Source organism: Pholis gunnellus (assembly GCF_910591455.1).
Source record: "Pholis gunnellus genome assembly, chromosome: 9".
In the NCBI taxonomy this organism is placed as follows: Eukaryota; Metazoa; Chordata; class Actinopteri; order Perciformes; family Pholidae; genus Pholis; species Pholis gunnellus.
Window position 1 is genome coordinate 6,710,579 of NC_136535.1, and position 21,095 is coordinate 6,731,673.

At 45.4% G+C, this 21,095-nt stretch overlaps 1 protein-coding gene across 6 annotated transcripts in view; it reads right to left on the bottom strand.

Annotated features, from left to right (window-relative positions):
- The window catches only part of ryr1b (ryanodine receptor 1b (skeletal)), a 72,876-nt gene that overhangs the window by 34,597 nt on the left and 17,184 nt on the right, over positions 1-21,095 (bottom strand). For all 6 annotated transcript variants that reach the window (XM_079166250.1, XM_079166252.1, XM_079166248.1 and 3 more), the window contains exons 8-55: positions 20,949-21,045; positions 20,786-20,860; positions 19,914-20,070; positions 19,606-19,770; positions 18,663-18,784; positions 18,309-18,495; positions 17,027-17,162; positions 16,835-16,930; positions 16,334-16,452; positions 15,978-16,111; positions 15,624-15,865; positions 15,345-15,537; positions 14,593-14,809; positions 14,399-14,503; positions 13,998-14,101; positions 13,813-13,896; positions 13,567-13,726; positions 13,209-13,356; positions 12,910-13,115; positions 12,403-12,577; positions 12,051-12,259; positions 11,620-11,966; positions 11,116-11,251; positions 10,738-10,898; positions 9,377-9,539; positions 9,157-9,243; positions 8,542-8,768; positions 7,963-8,407; positions 7,313-7,876; positions 6,976-7,176; positions 6,662-6,773; positions 6,397-6,543; positions 5,972-6,245; positions 4,940-5,057; positions 4,679-4,811; positions 4,324-4,418; positions 4,086-4,221; positions 3,820-4,003; positions 3,449-3,560; positions 3,233-3,353; positions 2,954-3,129; positions 2,618-2,838; positions 2,192-2,282; positions 1,774-1,914; positions 1,497-1,660; positions 1,115-1,193; positions 918-1,007; positions 599-736 (exon numbers count right to left, since the gene is read on the bottom strand). In XM_079166250.1, the coding sequence (XP_079022376.1) occupies positions 599-736; positions 918-1,007; positions 1,115-1,193; positions 1,497-1,660; positions 1,774-1,914; positions 2,192-2,282; positions 2,618-2,838; positions 2,954-3,129; positions 3,233-3,353; positions 3,449-3,560; positions 3,820-4,003; positions 4,086-4,221; positions 4,324-4,418; positions 4,679-4,811; positions 4,940-5,057; positions 5,972-6,245; positions 6,397-6,543; positions 6,662-6,773; positions 6,976-7,176; positions 7,313-7,876; positions 7,963-8,407; positions 8,542-8,768; positions 9,157-9,243; positions 9,377-9,539; positions 10,738-10,898; positions 11,116-11,251; positions 11,620-11,966; positions 12,051-12,259; positions 12,403-12,577; positions 12,910-13,115; positions 13,209-13,356; positions 13,567-13,726; positions 13,813-13,896; positions 13,998-14,101; positions 14,399-14,503; positions 14,593-14,809; positions 15,345-15,537; positions 15,624-15,865; positions 15,978-16,111; positions 16,334-16,452; positions 16,835-16,930; positions 17,027-17,162; positions 18,309-18,495; positions 18,663-18,784; positions 19,606-19,770; positions 19,914-20,070; positions 20,786-20,860; positions 20,949-21,045 (7,994 nt within the window). The remainder of the gene's footprint in view (positions 1-598; positions 737-917; positions 1,008-1,114; positions 1,194-1,496; positions 1,661-1,773; positions 1,915-2,191; positions 2,283-2,617; positions 2,839-2,953; positions 3,130-3,232; positions 3,354-3,448; positions 3,561-3,819; positions 4,004-4,085; positions 4,222-4,323; positions 4,419-4,678; positions 4,812-4,939; positions 5,058-5,971; positions 6,246-6,396; positions 6,544-6,661; positions 6,774-6,975; positions 7,177-7,312; positions 7,877-7,962; positions 8,408-8,541; positions 8,769-9,156; positions 9,244-9,376; positions 9,540-10,737; positions 10,899-11,115; positions 11,252-11,619; positions 11,967-12,050; positions 12,260-12,402; positions 12,578-12,909; positions 13,116-13,208; positions 13,357-13,566; positions 13,727-13,812; positions 13,897-13,997; positions 14,102-14,398; positions 14,504-14,592; positions 14,810-15,344; positions 15,538-15,623; positions 15,866-15,977; positions 16,112-16,333; positions 16,453-16,834; positions 16,931-17,026; positions 17,163-18,308; positions 18,496-18,662; positions 18,785-19,605; positions 19,771-19,913; positions 20,071-20,785; positions 20,861-20,948; positions 21,046-21,095) is intronic.

Genomic DNA, 21,095 nt, shown 5'->3' on the forward strand with positions numbered 1-21,095 from the left:
GCTAAGTTTAACATTATCACAATATTCAAGCCAATTTTATTGATATAGTCCAATGTCACAAATCACAAATCTGCTTCAGGGGTTTTACAGTCGGTACAACATTAGACATGTTCTGTCCTAAGACCCTCAGAGCAGATAAGGAAAAAAAAAACAAATAAACCCTTAAACAGGGAAAGAAAAAAATGGAGGAAACCTCAGGAAGAGTAATTGAGAAGGGATCCCTCCCACAGGAAAGACGTGCAATAGATGCCGTGTGTATAGAGTAATATAATCAAATTACAACATAAGCAACTCATATGACAAATGACACATATAACAGAACATGAATGAATGTATGAACAGATAATACAGGAGGATGTTAAGCAGCTTCCTGGTGTCACCAAACAGATGGAGTCACGCAACCTCCTCACCGCTATGCAGCCTGGAAAGAGGACAGGCGACACAAAAGAAACGTGGCTTTCCAGAGCCACTTACCACGTATGATTCCAAAAAGGGAACAATAAGTCCAGAACAAAAATCCATCTCAAAGTCAATTCCTTTCCCTTCAGGAACAGCGTATTCTAATACCTCGTGGTCTTTTCACTCCTCTCTCTTGTACCTGAGCAGTTTGGGAGATCTTGCGTGTGGCCTTCTTCTCCACTTCTCCCTCCCCGTCCCTGGCTTTATCCAAGGTCCACTCCCAGGCCAGCATGGCTTTGACGGATTCTTTGAAGGGCCAACGATAAATCTCCTTGTCCTGAGAAACAGAGAGAAGAGGGTCTGGAAATGAACAGTGAGCCTGTCAACAACACACTGTATGTCGTGAATCAAGAGATGAGACGTTCATGGCTCAGGAATACTTGTTTAATCCTGCTTAGCTAAAGTTCAGTACCCGTGTGCAGATGATCAGGATTCAGACTAGACAGAAGAATCGTTACCTTTTCAGAGAAGGTTTTGTATGGCCGCAGCATGGGGTGAGTCTTAGCATTCTCATCCAACACCTCTCCGTAGGTCCAGTTGTTCTGAATCTGAAAATAGATTTAACCATTGAGATAATTAATACAAAGTGTAAAACCATTTCAAAAAGACAAACGGGCACTTCCATGTCTGGTGATTTACATGTTTCGTGACTGACCTTCTCAAAGGCCCATCTGTCGTGAGTGTGCTCTGCAAACTTGTTGATGAAGGCGTCCAGCCTCTCTGGGATGATGGTGCTGTGAATGAGTTGTATTCATATTTAGTGTGAGGTCATGAACACCATCCACTATTGTGGATTACGTTTGTAATTCCCTGTTCGTGCTCAGGTCCTGTCACCTCACCTGTCTTCCTCACAGTTACTTCTTTTTATTTTTTTATTGTGAGAAATCACATCAAATTGCACAAAAAAAAGTTTTTCTTCAAGGTAACCTGCGGTGAATATTTGATTAAACAAATGCTCATTGTGTAACGTATTCCTTTAAAGAACGATAAGTATTGGAACTTGTGTGAACTATTTTTGTACTGTCTTGTCTGCTCACTTGGTGGTCTCCACTGGTTTGGGGTCGAAGTTGCCTTCAGCATCCACAGAGGCCTTCTTCTCCACGTGAGAGGAGTAGGTGGCGTCCACGTAGTCGGGCGGGATGGCTCCTGCTATGGCACAGAGGCAGGGCATGGCGATCTTGAAGAGCTCTGCGTCGTATTTCTGGAATTTCGGATGACAGCGGAGACGTCACGTTGATAATGACACGAGCTTTAAACCTGCGCGATCACTCGGTTTGAACACTGTGCGCGGACACCAAGAGATTCCTCTCTCACCTTGTGCGCCAGAGACTCAAAGATCCCCCAAAAGAGTTTACGAGACAGATGCAGCTCCTCCTCTGAAGTCACCCCGAAATTAGCCCATCCGTTAGGCAAGCAGTAGTACTTCCAGCAGCGCTCATAGTGATTGGTCAACAGCTGAAACAATTAAATTACAGACCGAAATAAAATATATATTTAATATATTCCCAAGGAAGCTATTTACTGGTAATTACTGTAACAACTGAACAAGAAAATGCAATAATCACTGTGATGTAGTCTTTGCTAGTAATGCATACATGTTTGTGTTTGAATTGATTGTTTGTTAAACTCAGATTGGGTGTATATATGTTGCATTTCTTTTTGTTTCTATAAAAGTTCTAATAATATAAGTTTTCATTGTTACAAATACAATAGAATTAAATGTCAGGCCAACCTTGAGAGGCATCTTTGCATATTCGTTGAGGATGGGCACATCAAATACCAGCCGTCTGAGCAGATGCTGCAGCATGGAGGGTCGAAGGTACCTGTGAATGTCACCACAGTGCTTCATGAGGAATCGAGCTGTTTGGAAATGGATGTTGTTTCTTTCGGGGTTCTATATTTATTGCGAAAGATGTTTAAAATTCAATCTTTTTATTGTTAAAAGAGTTGGGTACCGATCACATTTGAACCAATATCTGGAATTCGGTACGCCTACCCAGTGGTGCTACGGTACTTTACTCTCTCTGTAATACCGAAAGATATAGATTTAGTTGAAAGTTTGGTTGAATTCTGTACCCAACCCTAACTATTACAACCATTCAGATGCCCAATTATCATTCACGTGTTTCCAAACAGAGAGATGGGTTTTGGTACTGACTTGCAGAGCGACATGAGGCACTCCTCGATGACGTCCCTCTGAGCCTTGGTGAGGGCTCGGCCGCGGGACAGCCGGTAGATGGTGTGGAGCATGGAGTCGATCATGATGGCCCGGTGGTCCGTCCCAGCAAACAACGGGGCGCACTTGGTGAGCAGAGGCAACACAGCCGAACAGAGGTAGCGGTTCAGGGCCAGGGCCATTTCAGTCGTACTGAATGACACCTAGAATCACAGAGGGAGACAGAACAGCCATTTGTGACCCTGTGTAATACTTTGGAGACGGATGGAGTAGTAAGTAACATCTCTTTGCTGTTTCGCTGTGTCTTGTCATAGTCACCGTGTCCAGAGAGGCTGCAGCTCTCATGTCAGGCAGGAAGCCAACCTCCAGCACATGAAGCAAGAAGTCCTGGTTGTCGATACCGTACACTCTGTCGAGGAACAGCACCATGGAGGCCTTGTGGTCCGGCACAAAACTGGCGGACATCTTAGGCTCAATGATCTGCCCGTCTGCGGCTTTGGACAGAAGAAATCAGATGCAGGAGAGTCACAAAACGTGTCCCAAATATTGCACACTTGCACAGCGCATCCATACATGACTCCAACTTAAGTGTCTTACCTTTCCCAAAGGCAGGAATCTGGACGGATAAGCTGATGACTCCCACCAGATCCTCTATGGGCACCAGAGACCTCAGGATGGCCCTGATTCTGAGCGCTTCACCTTTGCCTGCTTGGATCAGCTGTAGACGTGAACATTTACGACACACCGTGTGAGACCAACCGCCGCTCTGAGCCCAAGCGCCCGGAGGAAATTGTGAAAAGCCGCTCTACTCACGTGCATCTCGGGGGCGCAGCGACCCAGCAGATCGATGAGGGCCGAGTAGAAGGACATGATGGCGTTTCCCAGATGGACACGGTTCTCCTCTTGCTGTTCCTCACCACCGAACCTGCCAATCAAGAGAACATGATTACATAGCTTTATACTAATGTCCATTAAATCATTTGTCTAAATTGTTATTTGTTGAGTCAAACGGTGCAGCCCGTATCAAGGGATGTTTGGTTGATTTTGCATTTGTTAGCCCGATACTCATTAACCGGTGACTAACTAAAAAAAACTAAAAAAAACGTGACATGAAAGAGGTGCTTTCTTTTTACTCCGGCGCTTCACTGTGTAAAGGGTTAATGCTCTCTTGTGCCGACACTTACATGAAGCGTCTGTCTTTTTTGACAGTGGGTCCGTCCCTCGCCGGGTCCTCTGAGATCTTGATGGCCTCCTCCATGGCAGCCAGCAGACCATTCCCACCCTCTCCTCTCAGGGCCGGGCCGAAGCACTCGGGCCGCCGGATGAGCAGACGCACCACGACGTTGGCATTCTCCTCCACGCTCTCTCCTGTGAGGGCGTGCGAATGTCAGTGACGGTTACAGTCAACTCAAAGCAACAAATGCAAATCGGTACACGGACGGTTGCTGACCGTTAACGAAGACAGCAAAGCGGAGGAAGTCCAGGTATCTCTCTCCTCCACAGGGGTTCCAGCCGATGTCAGGGTAGCCCTTAGAGAGGAGCATTGGACACATCTGCAGCCCGCAGCCCGCCAGGTATGTCACCACCTGCATCACCGCGCATGTGAGGAGACACAGAGAGAGGCTATATGAGCTAACAAGGCCATTCATGCGTTTCTTTCTTGTCGTCTTTTTTTGATTTTCTCATACCATTTCCAGGTCCTGCTCTTGTAGAGCCAAGGCCAGCTCATTGTTGTCAATGCAAGAAGCCGCAGCCACATCCAGAGGCGTGGACCCACGCATGCCTGCAAATGTAAAACAAGGAAGTCTGCATGTGTTTGTTCTTAAGATACAGGCTCGTCATTCTATCTTGTTCTATATGTTTTCTACTGTCAGGGGAAACTTTCACAGGGTTATAAAAGAAAAAACTTTTAATCTTTTCCTTACTTTTTTTTTTACATAGTTTTCAAATATTCAACAACCAATGAATTCATATTTCCAAATAGAATCTGGAAGAAGTTGCTCTATCTACAGTACAGTCAACAGTGTAATAGCAGATACTGACCCAAGCCGATGCCGCTGTTCTGTAGCAGGTAGCTCAGATGGTCAAACATGGAGCGCTGGTTCTGTCGGCTGATGCGACAGAAGTAGCACAGGAAACGACAGCAGTTGGTCACCATTTGGGGGAATCGAATCTCCTGGAGAGAAATGGTGAAAAGATCAGGTCAGTCTAGTCTGGGCTGTAATTAATTAAAATGTCCAACAGCACAATTATACCGTTTAGACTGAATAAGAAGATAAACTAAGACTGAAAATCATCAGTTACCTTTGAGTCTCCTCCTCCACCCAGCACATTGACCATCACTTCCATGACAGTCTCATGCATACCAAGAGCTCTCATCAGATTGGGGTGTTGGTAGAACACCTTGTTGTTCATGATGTTCCTGAAAGAATAACACAAAAATAATTTTTGGTTAAATTCTGATGGGTAACTTTTTGGGAGAGGCACACATAAGCAATGAAAAAATCTGTCGGGGGGGGGACTTAAAAGAGAATGGAATAGAAGTCGATGAGGTTTGCTGAGCTAAAACAACGTTACAGGTCATTCATTCCATATCTCCACAAAATTAGACCGTAAGGGTTTTACATATCTGAACCACATAGACGTCATTTACTATATCTATCCACTCTTGTATCGTGGAGGGGTTCAGGAATCAAGCGGTTATTAAAATGCCAAACATGTATTCATCTGGACGCCTTGTTTGAAAATCTATTTTTCCTAAAGATAATGTAGAAAATAACAGGGGGCAGGTCAGTGTTAGGTATGCTTTTTAATGCTTTGTAAAACTCTGCCCAGAAAGGTTTTATCACTGGAAACTCCCAAAATATATGCCAGTGATTTGCTTCCCGAGCCCCACACCGTCTCCAGCGTGTGGCATCGAACTCCAGCAAAATGTGCTTTCTGCTTCGGAGTAATAAAGAAACGAATAACAAATTCCCCCCACATGTGAGAGTTGGTGCATTTCCACTGAAATGTACACACATCCAACCAGTCCTTATTTGACATTAAGAGGTTACCTTCTCTTTCCCATTTTGCTATAACATATTCTAAAGTGTAGGATTTTCTTGTCATAAGGCCTTTATAGAATCTAGAGAAATCACCCTTGTTTGAATGATTTTGGTAGGCACCAAAAAATATTCTCAATATTGGATCATCAAGGTAATGTTATGTTCAAAATGATTGCGTATCTGGAGGTAAATATATTCTAAAAGTTACGAAATAGGATATCAAAACAATGATATCCATATCACATGTGCCATCCTGATCACAACTACTGATGCATGAGCTCATACTGACCCGATGCTCTGGATCATGAGCCGCTCCTCCTCCGGGCCCATCTGGACAATGAGCAGCGACCGGATCTGTCCCAAGCACTCGAGTAGGTCCATGGTGTCCTGAACGGACACGGCGTTGATGGCGTAGGCTTTGGGCAGCGCTCGGATCAGCTCGCCGAGGCCGTCGTACTGCCGGTGGAGCAGGCTGAACATCAAGCGCACCAGCTCGGGGTTCTGAATGAACGACTCCTGGGCCCAGTGGATCATGGTGTGGGAGATCAGTTCCTGAAGGGAGCCTTATTGGAGTGGACACAAACAGGTACAGTGTGTGTGTTATGTAATATCATGTGTTAAGTTGTTATGGATTCATAAAAGGCTGATTTTGCTAATTTTTTGGGACTGAAGTTGCCAATTAATCGAGTCCGTCAATTCGGCTGCTCCTCTTACTGGGCTTTGCTTCCTCCTCGACCTCCTGCTTCTCCTCCTCCTCCTTCTTCTTGCGCAAGCTCCGGATCATATCGACCAGACTGATGAGTCTGCCCCTCAGCGAGGAGTCCACCTCCTCTTCCTCCGTCTCCTCCTCAATATGTATGCCTGAGAGTGAAATGGGAAGTCAGCACTAAGAGCTCAAAACACTTAAATATTAAAAGTCACACACACCTGCAGAGTAAAAAAAAACCAAAACACGCAGGCTCTTTAAAGGACTTCTCACCGCAGTGAAGAAGGAGGTCAGTGTGGAACTCTGCCAGAGTGTCCCGCACCTCCTCGGGCACTGGACTGTTCTCATCCTCTGGACTGTGCTTAAAGTTGGTCAGCAAGAGAACCTTGAGAAGGAACACAGTAAGATAACCCCATCAGCATATCTAGCCTCCTCTGGTTTTGAACGAGGTACTTCATTTCATACATCTCCAAAGGTCTCTTAGGGTTAAAATACAGTTCTCACTTTCCTAATAAATAACCTGTCAAAAGTAAAAACTGTACTTCAAACCCCATGGCTCACAATGAATAATTGTGGTTCATCAGTACCTGGTCCTGTGGGGGTGAACGGAACTCGCGTGTCTTGCGTGCAGTCTCAGCAGCCGACATGGTGAAGGCTCTCATTAACAGGTTGTAGCGAACGCGCTGGTTCTTCTGAATGTCGTTGACGAACTGGTCGGAGTAAGCCACGATGCCCTCCACTCTGTGTCGCAGCTCGCAGTCACAGAAGTACTGCAGGAGTGTGCACATCTGAGAGAGGTAGAGGAGATGGGACGAAGGGTTTAAGATGTAGAATACGTAAACATTTAACAGACATTGTAAGGATGTGAGTACTGTGCAGATGCATACAGATGAATAGCAGTGTTTGAATATAAAATATAATGACCTGCAGTTTGACAGACTCCGGTAGCTTCATCTGGAGCAACCCCTCCTCCAGACCCTCCTCTTCTTCTTTCAATTCTGCCTCCAATGCCTCGGCCTCCTTCTCTTCCTCTGCCTTCTCTACATCCAGCTTTACTCCTTTGGCCTCTCCCTCCTCCTCCTCCTCCTCCACCTCTCCTTCCTCCTTAGGCTCAGCATCCGCCTCCTTATGCTCTCCTCCTACATCTTTCAGCTCCTCTTCCTCGTCACCGACCCCTTCATCCTCTAAATCGGCATCGGCGTCCTCCTCTTCCTTTGCTTCATCAGCATCTCCACCCTCCTCAGCTTTCTCTCCCTCCTCCTCCTCCTCCTCCTCCACCTCCTTTCCACTGAAAACATTTGGATCGATCATCTTGAGGATGTGCTTCGTGTCCTCGTCGTTGAAGATTCCCATCATGAGCAGCGTACTGATCAGCTTCAGGATTGGGACGAAGTGGAACTCCACGCTGCCTCCTACTGGATCCCGCATGGCCTGGCTCCCATCCAGCACGGCCTCTGTTAACATGCTAATCGCTCTGGTCTTCAGCTCCTACAGGGGGAATGACAAGAATATCAGCAAAATGCAACTGAAGTTTCATTACATTTGTCCAACGCATCCCGTCTCTTGTCTCTTACCTGCAGGGGGAAAACAGGACTGAGGGTGTACAAGTCAGGGTCCGTGCCGACGAAGTTGATGGACGAGAAATGCAGCTTGGGCCGCAAGCAGGTGGTTAGGCCGACACCGGGGAGAGAATGGGCCCTCTTCGCATCGGGATAGAGGTGGATGCTGAGCGTCTCCGCAGACATGGGGACGATAAACTCCCTGTTGGTGCCCAGGCGTGCCCGCTTGGCCGACTCCAGGTGGATGCTGATGAGCAGGTCGTAGTAGCCGCTGCGGAGGGGTCCGGGCAGGTAGGTGTTCTCGGTGGAGTAGAAGAGCTGGGACTCATCCACGTGGCTACACAGCGCGTGGGCCACTCGGTTGTTGCCGAGTGCACACACGGCGCAGTAGAGCATGAGGGTGTGGTAGTGGAACTTCATCAGATCCTGACGCTCCGACAGCTCCAGGATGTCAATACACCTGAGAGACAAGGACAGACTCAAGGATCAAAACTGATCACGGTGAGCAGTCATCAAAACCCTGAGAAAGAAAAAACAACAACCTGCTATTTCCCCCCCTATAACTAACCCGCTGCCGGGGCTACCGTCTCTGACCTGTTCTCCTCTGGGATGTGCAGAGCCATCATGATGAGAGGCTCAGTACACTCCACCATCCAGCCCAACCTCTCGCTCACTCTGCCCACCTCCGGGTTGAGGAAGTGATTGGGCATACGACTCCAGATAACCGGGGTCAGCATCTGGACATCCAGCCTGGGAGGGCACTGGGGGACCGGGTTGTTACGCTCGCTGCGGAACATGGCGGCCGAGATGGGCATGATGTTCTGAGAGGGAGAACGAGCGAGAGGGTAGGAGGTACCGATGATCATAGAGGAAAAAAAACAGTGAGACTTTAAAAGAAGGAAAGAGAGAAAACGCGCCAATTAAACAAACGCAAGAAATAAAAGAATGGGGCTTTTGGGAGGTAGGTTCAAACTGGTTAGCAGAGACTCGTCAGCAGCGTAGTTCCATGCACTTTACTGATACATCTTATAATTACACATATTAACATGAAAAAGAAACGGTACATTTCACTTCTTTCCAGCTACCTTTCCGTACGTCTAAAATCTATATGATTACATTAATGAGATGCATTGTCCATCGCGTTAAACCATGGTCGAGGGTCGATGACTCGCGTGTTTCTGTAGTGCGTGAGCAAAGGTAGTGTCGTACCTTGAGTTTGCCCAGCTCCAGCTGCACCATGTTCTGATTGGAGGGCTGAACGAAGACGGCAGGGAACAGCTTGGTGTTGGGCTCCACCTGAAACAAAACATCTCTGGTTTTACAGCTCCACAGTGCAAAATAACTCACCCGACTCATTTGAAGGAGAGCTGGAAAAAACAGATAAAAATACACACACGCACACAAACTATGCTGTGTAGCCTTTCCTTACCTGGTAGAAGGCGTTGATCTCTTTTCCGTTGGCTGTAAAGGTCATGAGGCCTGTTGCCAGGTCGACCAAGCAGCCAATCACCATGTCCTCCTGGCTGAAGCGGGTCTGCTGATTGCTGACCAGGTCTCCTCCCCACACCATGTAACAGTTACTGTGCTTCATACTGCAGAGAAACAGCAAACACTACGTTAAAACTCATCTCGTTTTCTTTCTCTCATGCAGCTGACACATTATACAGATGACCCGAAGTGCCCAGTTACACCACAGACAGACAACAACAAAACAAAGGTGAGAATCAGTTAAGTTGAAACAGGGTTTCCCCTCCATCCTCCTACAGAGAACTTATAATACTGTAATACTTATAAGTCTGTTTGCAGTCTGCAAATGAATCAGGCATTTCAACAGGAGAAGCAATTAAAAGCTTATAACTTCCCTTTTTAACCAAAGTTTGTAGCTATCAAAACTCTATTTAGATAACTTTCAAGATATTTTTCTAAATAACAGACCATTTACTGTTCACTTTCTTGTACACACACAATGGACTGCACAGTGCACACCAATACAATCTGGAAACTTCCAGCTTTGGGGCTTCAGTTGCCTGATTATTATTGTGAATAATCAGAGCTGCACCACTTTTCCAGCACATGATTTGGTGAACAAACGTCAATCAATAAAACAAACAATCAGCACCATAGAACATAGAACAGTCCCGCCTCCTCATCCAGTGTCCTTTCCTGACAATGCCTATGTGCAGAGCGTTTTAAAACATTTTTTTGTGCAAGTCACTAAAAAGCGCACACTACCCTCAACCGTCATTTAAAGCTATGAAATAGAGTGCTGCAGGGATGACGTGTTTTTGTAGGGCAACTCAAGAAGTTAGCATCGCACTGGTTCTCTTGGCAAAAAGCAAACATCATTTTTCTAATGGATTTTAGATGATTGCAGAAAATAAACTCTGTGGCAAACACAATTTTATGATACTTACACGCTTTGTCGTCCAGCAAGACAATCTGACAAACAAGACTTTTATGATTTTTTGAAGGGTGAATGCAATCACCAGAAGTAAAACACATCGTAGAAAGAGACATGTTTTGTCCTTACTCCAACCCGCGTGTGAATGAATCACATTACTCACATTTTATAAAATGGGGCAACGTTTAAGAATTGGACACATGCTCCAAATAAATAGGGGACGGCATTTCACCTCTACTGCTGGGTCCACATAATCCATTTTCCAGTCAGCGGTTATAAACAGCGTAATAATAAATATAATAATAATAATTTGCTAAACTAATTCGCCCACAGGAGAGCAGCAGCAGCTCCCGTTAGTATAATACCATTCAGATGAGGGAAATACTAACCTGTCATGTATGTTGCCTTTGTCATCTCCCACGGTAACAGTGACACTGCGCACTTTGGTGAGGTCAAAGGTTGGATCGTACTGGTGGTAGTCAGGAGTGACCCAGCCGACCCACACACCAGACGGCTCCTGCCCAGCAAAGATCCTCAACGAGTAGTAATACTGGAAATAGAGTGAGACATTTAGGAGCAGTAATATTGGATTATCTAGAGATCCTAAGATGACTTTGAATAGAATGATGGTACCTAATATACCGTTAGGTCCGTATGAGCAGGCTCAGCAGTTTGTGCCAGCCTTACCCAGGGACTTTGCACAAACAGGAGGGATCATTTTAAAGTGCTGTAAATCCAGCATTAGCAGTGGATAGTGTTCAGCTTACAGTGGTGGTATTCAGGATGAACTCAGGGTCATCTCTGTCATCAGGGACCACATCTTCCATCAAACGGGGCACCAACGCAGGAGGAGGAGGAGGGGAAAGAGGCGTCATGGCAACCTTCTTGGCCTTGAAGAAGAATCTAATGTGCAAAAAGGATGACGAATATTTGGACGCTCACTGTGAAATGTTTTCAAAGGTAATGCTTGAAGAACTGATCTGAAACCACATAATGTCACATCAGCGAACTGCACGTAGCACAAGCAACAGGATCAAAAACAAAGGGAAAACAAGGAAAAGAGGAAAAACTGTAGATTGTTGAGTTTGTCATTTTATATTAATAGCAAACTGAGCAACTCCACAGAGTCTCAATTAGTGGAGAAGGGACGCTCCTCTCTGGCCCATGTTTTGTCTTTGTACAGAGAAGATGGATGAATTCTTTCCATAATAACCTGCACCTTTAATGCTCTGCCGGCTTGTTCCTCTCCTCTAAAAAGACTCCACACTTACCCTTTTTTCTTTCCCTTTTCTGACATTGTGTCCTTCTCGTTCTCCACAGAGAGCTCCTTCGGTACAGATGGCTCCTTCTTTTCATCGTCCTGCTCCTTGCGGCCGGCCGACTTCTTCAGAACCTCGAACTCCGAGTCGGGCTCCACCACTGTCACTTCCTCCTCTGGTATGGTGAGGGCCCGGGTGAGAGGGGTCGTGCCCGCCTGGAACTTGAAGATCTCGTGGAACTGGACGGGCATGCTGAGTCGGAGGAACATCATATCTGTGTTGGCATTCTGCGAGCCAAAGGTCCTGTGGGTCAGCTTCAGACAGGGGGCGCTGTCCACAGTCCCGTCCACGCGGGAGACCTGGGAGAAAGCATGTTTAAAAGATGGATAAATGATCCGGTTTTATTTATTCATTAGACATTAAAAGTGTCACTGAGTAATCACCTCAATATGATTGTGATCGGTGGGTACAGGCACGAACTGGGGCAGACTTTTACTGAACCACATGGTAATGTCTCGCTTCATGTTGATGGCAAAAGGTTCGAATCCTTCCTGCAGGCCACAGATGGCAAAGTAGCGCAAGCTGCTGACATTCTGCCCAAGATTAATCCTTCCAACCTGAGACAGGCCCAGGGTACACACCGGTATAAAACCTGAGGGGTATAAACACAGGAAGGTTATTGTAGAGTATTTACTATGTAACTGTGAAGTTGTGCTAATATCCTGTAAGTTTTATGTCAGACTGATACTTCCTTTCCGTTACTGCTACTAATGCTGATCGCATAGTGACTCTTACCTTCCCCAATTTCAATGTCTTTGAACGCCATGTCCGAGCCCGAGTCACTGATCAGCATCTCTCCGTTAAGTGTGAACATGATGTTCATCTCAGTCAGGTCGATCATACAGCCGACTACGTCACCAGACAGCCACTGGCGACCGAAGGAATCATTGCCAACGTGCCATCTTTGAGCCTGGAAAGGGTTCAATAAATGATTTATAAAATACTACTTCAAATTTCCCTTCAAAAAATAAAAACCGAGACATCACTGTCCGGCTACGGTGTGCTCTAGTAATCCTTAGACCTGTCTTGGTGTTGCCCAGCTGAATGTTGGACTTGATGACACTGAGGTTTGGTTTATTTTCAAGCCACACGTACAATTTAAGGGACTGCACATATTCAATTCTTCTTTTTAGTTTGAACCGATGAGATATGAATCAAAGTTTTGGAAAGAACTTTAGACAGCTCACTATCTATTAAATCACACGGACACTGATTTAATTTGGGTGAAAGTAGCGGACTGACCTTGTTGCCGTTGAAGACGTAGGCCAGCTCGTCTGCTCCCAGCTCGGTGTCAGAGCGGACACTCGGACGGGCCCAGCCCACTCTCATCTCCCCCGTGGTCACAGCCTCAAACTCAAAGTACCACTTCCCTTGGGTGACGGCGTACGACCTCTCTGCCCTGAAGATCCGTACCTTGTCCCCGCGGGTGTTCTCCAGGCCGTGGCCGGCTGCAGGGGAAAGATGACAGGTAAGATTAAGAAGGATGGAGATATTTGAGGCGTCAATGAGATTCAGTATTAAATAAACACATGTCGACTCACTGCTCTCCTGATCTGGAGGCTCAATGTTGTAGCCATAGCCGATGAGGGTGCGGACGGCGTTGTTGACGCTGTCCCGGTTGGTTTTCTTAGTTCTCTCGTCCAGCAGGTTGTAAGGTACCAGACGAGGGTTTCGCTTATTCAGGATGTCCTGAGAAGCGTAGCAGAATACGACTTGATGTAAAAACAGAACAAAAATCTTTAACACTGGAATGGCACCAGGGCTTAGCCTACATTGGATTCTACCCATAAATGGACATGGTCTTAAATAAGAGAATTAAGAGAATTGAGGTGATATAAATAAAACTCCAAAGACTAAAAGTGAAAATAAAAAGATTGATTACAATTTTGAAGTTGATACCTGCACAATACTGTAGGTCCATCCTTGTCGTACCCGGTCCCTTGCCCAAACGTTATGCCCATTTTCTGCCAGTTTTTCTACAAGCTGGTTCTGGTTTGGCGTCAGTTTGACATGGTTGAGGTCAAGGGGGGCAGGCTTGAATGAATTGCTCATCACATAGCTAGAGGACAGACAGAAAGTTCATATTCAGACAAACAGAAAAGACCACGTGGAACGTTTATACAACTATAATATCTGTCGTCGTACGTCTTGGGCAGCTTGATCTTCTTGAGATTCTCCTCTGCTTTCTCGTCACCCATACCAACGTGGCAACCCAGCGCCAAGAGAGTCCTGTGGTAAAAACAAGGCACAACATCAACGATTGTGAGGGTAGGAGGACACATTTCATCTCTCAGACAGAAACCTCCACAGAACCTCCATCACAAACTCACTTGAGAGTCTCGCCAGACATCTGCAGGTTGTAGTTCCTCTCTGGTTCAGGGAGACTCTGGAAGTCCACCAGACAAGGATGGAGTTTCTTATTGTCATCTCTGAACTGTGGAGGAAGATGAATGTAGATTACTCACAACGAGATATTTGAAATCATTGTTCTCATCGTCTATCTGAGTCCTGTGTTTATTTGTCAAACTGTGAAGCCACACTCACATACTGGGCCCCTATAGATTATAAACTACGGTCTGAACCTTTATTGTAAAATGAATACACACCGTAGCATTTTGAACTATTACTCCCACATTACTCAAGAGCTCCAAATCATCTAAATGTGAGGTTGTAAAATCAATACTCTAATATTCTGTTTGCGTCTGTGCCGCAGTGCTGGCTCAGTACTCACGTTCCCATAGGTCCAGCCCTGCTCAATGCGGGTGACAGCCCAGAGCTCGTGAATGTTCTCTGCCAGCTTCTCTCGGATACGCTCCAAGTGGGGTGGCAACACAATCTAAAGGACAAAGGAAAGTCAGCAAACGCAAAGAAACGATTACATTAGGCACTCTAACGACAGTCTCATTTGAGGTTTGGAGCCGTTACCTGAACAGTGTCCACGGGGCAGGGGGTGAACGAGGTGTGGGTGAGGGACAGCGTGGGACCCAGCAGGTTGCGCACGCCTTGGAAGTCGTGCTTGTACTCCTTGATGGGTTCAATACGCATCCTGTCTCTGGGCAGCAGGGCCTCGTAGCACGGGGCGTAGCCGGGGGGGGGCATGAACTTGAAGTCGCCATGCCGACCGCCGAGGAGGAACCGAGCCCTGAGGTGACAGAAGTAGATATTTATATGCTACTTAAACCCTTTATGGCAACAGTGCCCTGATCTTTACAAGACTCGTAATGAAGGAATAATTGATTCATTCTCTGTGTCAATTCCTGAGCCTGTGTTTCCCTCCCTGCTCTCGTCAGTCAATTAACCAATAGCCCCATGTCAGCACAGTGACGATCATCACACACACACACACACACACACACACACACACACACACACACACACACACACAGCAGCTGTAAAATCTCTTCTGTGGGACACTGCAGATTTTAGAGGGATTATTTGAGAGATCATTTAGAGGATTTAAACAATTAATTGAATTAGAGGTCATGTAAAACATTTTTAAAAAGGACAACCTGAGAAACTGCATAATTGCATTGCATTCATATTTGTTACATTCATTTACTGTTGTACTGGTTAAATAAAGACATTAACATGTGAATCGATAAAGTTAGCAAGTAATAACCCAACACAAATGAGAAATAAAATGTATAGGATACAGGAACGCAATCTTTATTCCTTACTTGACTCCAGCAGAGAAGCTGATGACGGGGAAGAAGAGGCCGTCCACGTTGAAGTTCTCAAACATGCCCTGGACTGGGTGGCCGTTAATACGGAAGGAGATGCTGGGCACGCTCAGATCCAGACAGCAGCTGATGACGTCGTCTGCAGCCAGGGCGTGTGCGCTGGGCGCAGCCACCTGGCGAGGTACGGTGCCTGAACGGCAGAGAACGAGCGAGTCAAAGAACCAGACGTACAGCATCGTGGGAAATGGAGTGAATAAGTCAGGGGAATCATCTCACCTGACCAGAGATGCAGTCCATCGTAGCCATAGGAGTAGAGGTCATCTCCCACACCGTTGCCTCCCCAGCCTTCTCCTCCTCCAGGGTAGGGGCTGTAGCCCTCGGTCATAGCCCAGCCCACACGCAGGTGGCTGGCCTGCGCCGTCACAAAGGGTTCCACATAGTCTACCATCATCTCAAAGTACCACTTCTTGTACTGCGTGGACCCCTCGCATGTACCCAGGAAGATGTTGGGTCTCAAACTGAGCGTAGAAGAGAAATTACATTTACTTTTTCAGACAACTACCATTTGGCTGAGGGGTTGATGACCTTGTTTTCACAAGAAAAAGACCCCGACAACTAACATTCAAGTACCTGGTGACATAGTTTACGATGTTGGTCTGCAGCAAGAGGTCACGACCCGGCAGCAGGTTTTCAGTGATGAGGTTCTGGTTGGACCTCACAGCGACACCATTACACACACACAGAGAGCGCAGGACATCCAGGACCTAAAGACAGGCATTACAATCACCTCTATGTTTAAATGTGGTGTTCACTGGCTGCAATTGCTGAAGGAATTCCACAACCAAGAAGGGTTTTTATGAGTCAAATACGCTTTCAGGATGCTATAACTTTCTAAATCACCCGCCTGCAAAAGTGTCGGTTAAGTAGGCAACCGTGCCAGAGACGTTACTCCCCCGCCCGGTTCCTGGCAGTGAGAAGAGACAAACCTTGTGGTTCCTTCCGTGCTTGTCCAGGAGAGAGATGATCGATTTGATGTGGTTCTCCTGGATGATGTTCAGAACCTCAGGGCTTTCAATTAGCACACAGTACAGCACCTCAAGAATACCTACGTGCATAGAGAGGAGGAATATGATCAATTATTTTTGTAGATCACTTTATAACAGCAGTAACAGTTAAAAATAGACATTAATGAAGTAATAAAGCTATTCAATTAAAACACATCACTAATGAGAATACGGTTCAAAAGAAATAAATGGCTCAACCATAACAACACTTCCTAACTAAGTGCATACAAGTCAAGTCATTATCTATTCTGTTAAGAATTATATTTGTTTTTAGGATCTCATTAGCTCACAAAAGTCTACAGGTTTAAGCTGCAGTAATAACTACAGGAGGTGCGGCCAACCCCTTAAAAGCAAATAGCCAGTTCTAAAGATCATCTTTAAGTTGGGAGGGGTATCAGTGAACATGTGAGGCACACTGGGTACCTGAGGAGGCCTCCAGACGGTCCAGCTTGCTGACCAGCCAGTCCAGGTTGTCACAGAACAACGCGCAATTAGAGCGGTTCCCCCTGATTAGAGAAGCTGTTCAGCAGGAAACACAGAGTGTGAGTTCATGTTACTTTACTCAGCACGGATAGCATATCATTTGTACTTTTACGTTCATAGAGATTGTTCTACCCAGCAGCTCGTAAAGAAGGTTGACAATCTCCTTCCAGGACTCTGCAGCTTCCTCCCCGGCAAATTCAGAGAAGTGGGCGGCGGTGTTGTACACGTTCAGCCGGTCGATGCACTCCAGCACGATGGTGATCATTCCCTGAGAGAGAAAAACACAAACACGAGGGGGAGGGCAGAAAGGTTATGCACATCGGGTTTTTTATATATATATGTGTTTTGTTTATATTGCTGGCAGTAGTGTGGCTTTAGTGTTGAGGTTAGAATTAGGTCTATATTAAGGTTAATCAACTGTTGGGGTTTGGCATGACCTTGTGATGTTCAAGTGAGGGTAAAACGCTGATCATTATTTCAATTAGGGTCCTCACTAGGTATTATTTTACCCAAAAATTTGACATTTTCTGAGCACACCATCCCAGGACACTGATTTTTAGGTATAACTTCAGCTCCAGTCAAAACGCATCGGTCATATTTCAAGCAAAGCTAAATGCAACAAGGAGAAATATGCATAAACCTGTGGGTCCCCAAACTGACCACTTTAATGTATGATTTGGTGGTATGAATAATCATTTAGGCAAAAGAACACCATTGATGTTAATCAACATTAGAATGATCATAAACTTGGCATGCAGCTTGAACTTTGCTATAGCTGTTAACTGTCCGCTCTGAACAGCCTGATGGATGTGATATTCAACAATATCTCATTGTATTGACAAACGAAGTTCGTTAAAGCAAATTATAAGGCGTTTTTTTTAAGTCATTCTATTAAGCTGAGACGGATTGCGTATTCTGTTGGCGTTCAGAGGCTGCGGATGCAGAGTCCTCTGTAATAGCCGAGCAATGTTACATACTGTACAGAAATAAAATCAATCTCTCAAAGTTAAAACATTTCTGTATTCTAACTTCAGCATTTCAAACATTGTGCATCTAAACCAACACAATGGGTTAAATATAGAGCAATATGCAAAACGTCAGTGCTAGTAGAATAAATCCATTTGGTTTGCCAAATAGTTTTGCATCCCTGCCACTTGAGTTAAGACTTGGAATTTGGTCAAAGTTAGAGTTGCAGGTTAAGGATTTGGTTATGGTAAACCTCCAGGGATTAAATGTAAGTGTTTGGTTAAATAAAGTTAACAAAACTGCATGAGGGCATAAAAGTCCTCAGTGCTGTCGAAGTGCAAGTTCCCCTTTGCGAAGTGAATTTATTTTAGTTATAGGAGCAGACGGTGAAATCATCAAAGACTTGTAATAGTGCGTGTGAGGCTTTGCAGATAGCTCGCAGATTAACCTCCTCTTGGAAGAGGTTCTGTCGGTTGCGGAGGGAGCGAAGTTTGGTCTGCTTCTCCTCGTGCTCCAGCTCCTCCTCGGGAGGACGAAAGTAGAAGATGAGATCCTGAAGAGAGAGGATGACCCCCTCCAGAGGAAGAGACGCAGCCCCTGGTGACTTGTTCTTCCCTTTCAGAGCATCCAAACCCCTGGAAGAATACAAACAAGAAATGTCAAACATTTCTTTATCCCACTTCATAGTTTGCAGGTTTCAGATCAAAACATGGTCACATCAACAATTATGAACATCACTGTATCCTGTAGAGAAGAAGAATGTTCTACTCACCCCCCCTTATTTGAAAATGTATACACTTACTTGTTGAACAGCCTGAAGAGGCCCATAGTGCTGAAAATCATTCGAGCAGCCTGAGACTCTTCAGTCTGGGAGCGGGACACAGTAAGGGCGTCGTCCATATGGCCCTCCTGGTGCAGAATGACCTGGGGACACGGACGACATCATCATTAAAGTATCTCACGGTGACTGCTGATGTGGAGAGTTGAATCGCTACAGGCCGCCCGATGACAACCGGCACAGTCGCTGTTACTTAGTTGAGCTTCAATCACACACACTCTGCCATTTGTACAGCATCATGAACCACGGCAAATAATAACAAGTTATCGAAGAAATTATCATTATTTCACTTTGCTACGGTTTAAGTGATGAAAAATAAAGAGTTGGACCACAACTCACATAACCCTAATTACTCAAATGATCTATAATCAAGTCAATTTATTACAATGTTCTTAGACAAAGGACTGCACACCAACTAAATCCAGAGTCTTCTCACTCGGTGGCCTTTTTCAACAATTATACCTCACAGTTCTCTCCGTCCTTCTCCTACAACGTCTGTTTCTGGTGGCTGTGTCAATTAAGTATGCTAATGCTGTCCTTAAGACACTCAGACAGTTAGAGAGCTCTGCTTTATGTCATACATCCCAAAGATCTAGGTCCAGCTCTTGCATCAGTTTTATACATGTTACTAGTCATTTTGTATTCCTTTTCTACATCATTAAACAACACAGCTTCAGCCAAGAAACCTCAAAGACAAATATCTGTTTCATGCAAACTCTTCCGGTGTTAAGGTGGTACCATTACTTTAGTTTACTTCTTACCTTTATTGTTGTATGACTATCAATGTTATTAAAAGTCTGGACATAACCATTGCAATACCGTTGTACACATAATCAGCACTAACTTAGTTTGGCTGATACATTGAGACAGTTAAACTGTATTTTTGATCCCCAGTGAAGATCCTGACCTTTCTCTTCATCATTCCCAAACGAGCCGCTTTGGCATCCAAGGCGGCATATGTGAGCCACAGGGCTGTGGACACATGCTGGACAAAGCACATGGACTCTCCATATTTTATCTCTGGAATGCCCATCCCCTCAACATCACGCTTCTGAGCCACCTCCACCTTGTCCTGCTCGGGAGAACCAAAAGGGGGAAAAGAGGGATGGGAGGAAATCACAGAGAGGTCAATGAGAGAAGAAATCAAAGCCAAAAAAACAGATGGACAGAAACCAAAGGCAAGACACCAGAGAAACTCAGAATGTTAATTCTGACCTTTGTAGCACGGAAGCAGAAAGCGGAGTCCTTGGTTTTGGCCTTCTCTGGGTCGACCACCAACAGACCCTTATCCTCATCCAGACACAGGTACCGGCCTGTTGTGATGTGACGAATACGGAAAGACTGACCCCACTTCATGTGGCTTCCACTCCAGCTGCAGGAAGACATCAGGGGGGGAAACAACATATTAAAAAGCCAACAAAGTCTTCCAATTACTGTGATATCATTATTATCATTCTCTGCTGTCTGTTGTTAAAAAGTGTGCTTGTAGCCTAGTAGTGTAAATGTCACCACTACATCCATGGAATCAGTTTGATTATGTTAGGAGACTTGTTGCATGTCATCCTCTTCTTGCTCTCCTCACATTTCTTTTCTTTTTGTATCTTATATTCTTATGCAGATGATACCCAATCATGTCTATTGATCAAGCCAGATGAAACCAACCAGGTAGCTAAACTCCAAGTATGCCTTCAGGACATAAAAACTTAATGACCTGCAATTTTCTTGTATATATTGTACTTTGCACCAAACACCTCCGAAACAAGTTGTCTTATGATATAGTTCCTCTCGATGGCATTGCCCTGGCCTCCAGCACAACCCTAAAGAATCTCAGAGTTATCTTTGATTGGTGTATGTCCTTTTACTCCCACATTAGAAACTAAATTAAAAGGACAGTCTTTTATCACCTGTGTTACATTGCAAACATCTGGCACATCCTGTCTCCAAATTATGCAGAAATCCATGCATTTGTTACTTGAAGTGCCAGACTCTCTCCAGTCAGAAGAGAGCTTTCTCCCATATTGGCTTCTCTGCACCAGCAAAAATAATTCTGTAAACAAAGTTTTTCTGGCATAAAACAATTAAACCACCTGATTCTGAGAGGCTCCAACCTCCACAGGGAACGAGCCTGACTGCACACAGCACCGCCTTCATAGCTAGCCATCCTGTAGCAGAGACACATTCGATCATATGGCATCAGCTTGACAAGATATTTTGCTGCTCAGAAACACTCCCATGTCCTCTTCCGCTCACCTGCGCTTCTCCTCTCCTTCCTCTGGAGTAGAGATGGCCAGACACTCGTCCATGTGGCCGTGGAACAGCCTAAGAACGTGACCTCCTGTCAGGAACCCTGGGAGGAGGAATACGCACCACAGTGAGTGTGCAAATGTCTCTTTGTTA